This window comes from Oryzias melastigma, linkage group LG3 (genome assembly GCF_002922805.2).
Source record: "Oryzias melastigma strain HK-1 linkage group LG3, ASM292280v2, whole genome shotgun sequence".
Taxonomy (NCBI): domain Eukaryota; kingdom Metazoa; phylum Chordata; class Actinopteri; order Beloniformes; family Adrianichthyidae; genus Oryzias; species Oryzias melastigma.
The window spans coordinates 28065133-28069777 of NC_050514.1; the positions used below are offsets into that span (position 1 = coordinate 28065133).

Genomic DNA, 4645 nt, shown 5'->3' on the forward strand with positions numbered 1-4645 from the left:
GGCAAAAGCCCCCGACAGCATAGCTCCTGAGATCACTCAAGCACTCAAACCCCTCTACCACGTTAAGGTGGCGGTTCAAAGAGGGGCTATTTTCCTCTAGAAATATATATATATATATATATTTTAAAAGCTAACATTTCTGCCAATGGGGTAAGAAAAATTGTCTTACAGAGAATTCTTATTTTATTTTAAGAAACAAATTCTCGTCACTCAGCATGTTTTTAGCCCATGCTTTTGAGAAAGTTTCAAAATAAGATTACTTTTCTTGCCAGACAGAAAATAACACAATTTTTTCTTGAAACAAGGATCTTTATACTTTCTTAAGAATAAGTTTTACTGTTCAGTTGCATCAAACTACAATAATGAAAAATATTTTATTCATAAAATTCGATGAAAAGATATGAAAACCTGCAGAAATCTACAGGAGTGGCATCAGCAAAATAAATAATAAATAAAACTTTAACATGGTATGTTTTGTGTTTTTAAACTTAAACCTAGTAGTGGTACTTCTTAATTTTATGACCCACTTCTAATGCCTACTTTCCAATATATTTCTCATGACTAGTCATGGCTAACATGACTTTTCATCTGCTTCTTTGACTTTGTTCAGTTTAAACTTTTAGTGATTGGACCAGAGGGTTAGCTGTGATGTGGCTAAATAATGATTTCTCTTTGTATGTGTGTGCGTTTCGCTTAAAGCTAAGAAGTTCGGAGTGACAGAAGTCCCCATGGAGGCGGTGACGTTCATCTCTCACGCCACGCAGTCGCGACTTCGGACTATGGTGGAAAAGATTTCCATCATTGCGCAGCACAGACTGGATTCCTGTAAGGTAAGCGGAATGCATTTGCATTCGATCATGCATACATGGTACAAATAAAAGGTATGGTGAGCTGGTTGCATCACCTCTGAGATGAAATAAGTGTGTTTTTCTTGTACATTTCACTCCTTGAACACGCAGGTTTTGAATTTCCATCAGTTTTGGCTGGAGCCAGAAGTTGCTGCTTAACATACTCAACAGGTTTTGATTTATAAGTCAAAGTATTTTTTTTATTATTCAGACAGAATAATACACTTTATCTGCTATGGTGAGTTTAATAAAGAATATATTCATCATCTCTCTTTACTAAGAGTTTACTTGATAAATATATATATTTTTGCAGCCTTTGGATTAGGATGTGTTAATAATCTGATGAAAGAACCATACTGAATAAATATTTACGAAAGAAGCACATATAGTGATGGTGTGGTAAAGTTATGTCTTCTGGTAGCTTAATACTTTCTTTACTTTCTTTATTTTTTGTTTTGAAGCTGTAGCCTTCCTTCCCTACATTAATCCCTTATCCATTTGCAAAGAAACGTTCCACATACAACTTTTCTCGTGTTGTGCACCACCAGAATCCTTTTAGCGCTTAAGTGACTGAAATGTAACCGAGAGGATCCCTTCGATTCGCAAAACCAAAAGATTTTTCAGAATAAAAGAATGTTCAAATGTAGTCATTTTGCTCTCCTCGAAGGTGTAGCTGAGAGACTCTGGTTATTTTTCAAAATAAAAGATAAACTCAAAAGAAAAAAAAACGGGTACAATTAATGAATGAGTAATTTGGCCAAAATTTACTCTTTCCACCTCAACTATATGAAAACAACAACTGAGCAGGAAATGTAAAGTTTAAGACTATATTCTGACTGGAAAAGTTTGTTGGTCCGAACCAAGTCTGCCTAATTTGGACCTTGTACTTCGAGTTTGGTGTGGTAGTGCTGAATCTACAATGCCAAAATCGAGTGTTCTAGAAATTTTCCAGAAGATGCTCACAACATTAGCAAATCTAGACCACAATGCATTGCGGTTGAACAATTTTTGCAAAAAAAATCGTGTTTAACTGTAATTTTTAATTAACCAACCACATTTTCATCATTAGAACACAGTGGAGTCATGATTAGATGTTATAAAATATTTTTATTGATTAGATTTTCACTTTGTGAAATCAGTGACGTCATATGTGGCGTTTAGAAAATAAAAAAAAAGTAGTGAGCATGGTGTCCGAATTGCTTTTAAAATCCAGTTAGTATAGATAGTCCTGCATTATATAGTTTTTTAGTAGTTAGGGATTAGGGTGGGAATTCGGACATATCCTAAAGATCTCTTCATCAGGAATTCCAAAGTTGGGGCAAAGCAACAAGAGAGAGTAGTGGAAGTCCTTTGCAAATAATTTTTTTTAGCAGTTCCAACAGGAAAAATGTCGCCATTGTAGAGAATTTATTTAAGAATGTTAAACTTTCTGAATAGGTTTATGTTTTGAAGGCTGTGGTAGCAGATAAATAAAGGTAGACGTGTGTTTTTTGTACTTAACATCATTGAATTATTAACGTTTAATGGCATATTTAGAGCTGCGAGATTCAAGTTGTATTTGAAACCGATGCAATGAGGGAGTGGGACTTCGCCTTTGCAGCACTTTGCTGTAAACTCATAAATGCAATGACACATTTGTGTTTCCCAACTTTTACTCATAAATTACTCACAAACGTTAAAATAAACATGTAAAAGTTAATATTGGAACTTTTTTAAAGCCCCGAAGTTACAACAGAGACACAAGCTTTAAATTGTGTTTGTCAGTCAAAATCTACACCTCTTTCTTATTATTACTGGTGACTTTACCGTTTGTAGCCTTGAATGTAACTATGTAACCACATTTAATTGGTCTGCATCTTTGCGTTCTTATTAGAAGTCGGGGAAACTTTGAAAAGGTGTTTTTCTTGATGCCAGGAAGCGAAGAGGTGGAGGAGGAGGAGGAGGAGGAAGCATTGCCATCGCTGTCCCCATCTTGTTTTGTTCCCTTTCTTTCCGTTCGCTCTTCTGCTGTTTTTTGTGGTTTTCTAAATGAGGTGTGTTCCAGAGAGGCATGAAGCTCTGTGAAGCCACTCTGTTGACATCAGCGGGAAAAAAAAAAAAAGACGCAGAAAGAGGGAAAAGATGGAAAGACAAAGCGGCCTTAAAGAGCAGCCGGGCTTCGGCAGGAGTGCCGGCTCAGCGCCGCAACAAAGAGGAGGGAGGCTGCGTGACAGAGCAGAGCGGGGGATGTGGAGGGGGGCTGCTGGTGAAAAGCCCCCTCTGATGTGTCTTTGTGCTCCGCGCGACTCAACTCCTCTCATCCACAAACGAACGTGTGCGCACATATGGAAAAGTAGAGGAGGGTGATAAAGAAATCAAATGAACGACGAGCTGCATCAGAGACACAAAGTCGCTCACAAACATGAGAAATAAGTAATTATACTATTAACTTTTGATGACCTACAAAAGTTGTTTTTACACTTGGCTCTCCCGCTCCCACTAGGGAGTCAATTTGACGTGTGCGAAGAAAAGTGAAGTCTGCAAATACATAAATCTGCAAATAGAAAACTCTTGATTTGTTTGGACTGATGGCGTTCAAATCCAGCGCAGTTTGGGCGCCAACTTATTCAAAGTAATCATAATTTGATGCTTGAACTTGTTTTCCTTCTTTTCATCAATCATAGCCATCTTTTAGCAAACAAAAATGTTAATTTTTTGGTTACGCTTTTTTATAATTTCACATTTAAAGTTATTATGAAGTAGAAAATTAGGATTAAAGTGAAATAGTGTAAGAGAGCTTGTTCTTTGAAGTTTCTCTATTCTGGTAAAATATAGAGGTGAAGAAATTAGGAAACTCTCGTTAAATAATCAGATCGCTCTTAGTGAATGTTCATATATCAATGTCCAATCTTTTTTTGAAAAATGTACTAAAAAGAAAGTGATTTAATAAAAATCGAACTCAAACTTAAAAACGATCTGAAAAAAATCCTATTTAATGGAAGTCCTATTAGCTTTTTTGCTCCTTAGGCTGAATCACATTATTGAGACCCTTTTTTGTAACATCTACCGACCCCTTAACCCCTTAATGCCTGTTGTCTCTAATATACGGCAAACCAAATCAGCTATAAAATGTAGCATTTACTTAAAAGCAAAACCATAAGTGAATATCTTTTTTCATTGCTGGAAATGAATTAGGGCTTAAATGTGTGTGTGAAGCTTCTAAAGCAGAAATCATATAATTTAAAATTTCAAAGAAAGTTTTAAATAGGCTTAATTTTTTTTACTGCCAAGTTACTTGTTACTTAGTTACCAAGTTATTTTCTGCTGCAGCAGAAAATATGTGAACACTTTGGAATTATAAAATGGACACACGATTTTGGCAGGCAATGCTTTTCTTCATTGTTGTGATTTTGATTGAGATAAAAAAAAACACATTATGCACCCATTTCGCACAAAAATAGAGGTACTCCTAAATGGTTCACATACTTTCTCTGTATATTAAAGGTAAATTACATTGATTACTCAGTGATATTTCAAATTTTTTTTGATTGATTTTGATTTGATTTGAAATGGTTTATTTAAAGCAATCAAAAACAAATATAATGCATGTGAAAATTTATATAATCCCATCCCGGCTCGACCTTACCATTTACTTTACATGATTTATCATTTTGCGGTTCAAAACTTCTAATCAGAGATTTATACACGTTTGCTTGTGAGCCGGAACCGGAAAAAACTGACGATGTGAAGGCGACAATGTGAAACAAACTTCTTCTCCACATTTCCAGTAGTTAGATGATGAATGTTGAAAGTCGAGA

The 4645-nt window shown here is 35.5% G+C and overlaps 1 protein-coding gene across 2 annotated transcripts in view; it reads left to right on the top strand.

Annotated features, from left to right (window-relative positions):
• The window catches only part of LOC112160752 (transcription initiation factor TFIID subunit 4), a 105992-nt gene that overhangs the window by 44244 nt on the left and 57103 nt on the right, over positions 1 to 4645 (top strand). For both annotated transcript variants that reach the window (XM_024295527.2, XM_024295528.2), the window contains one exon: positions 700 to 830. In XM_024295527.2, the coding sequence (XP_024151295.1) occupies positions 700 to 830 (131 nt within the window). The remainder of the gene's footprint in view (positions 1 to 699; positions 831 to 4645) is intronic.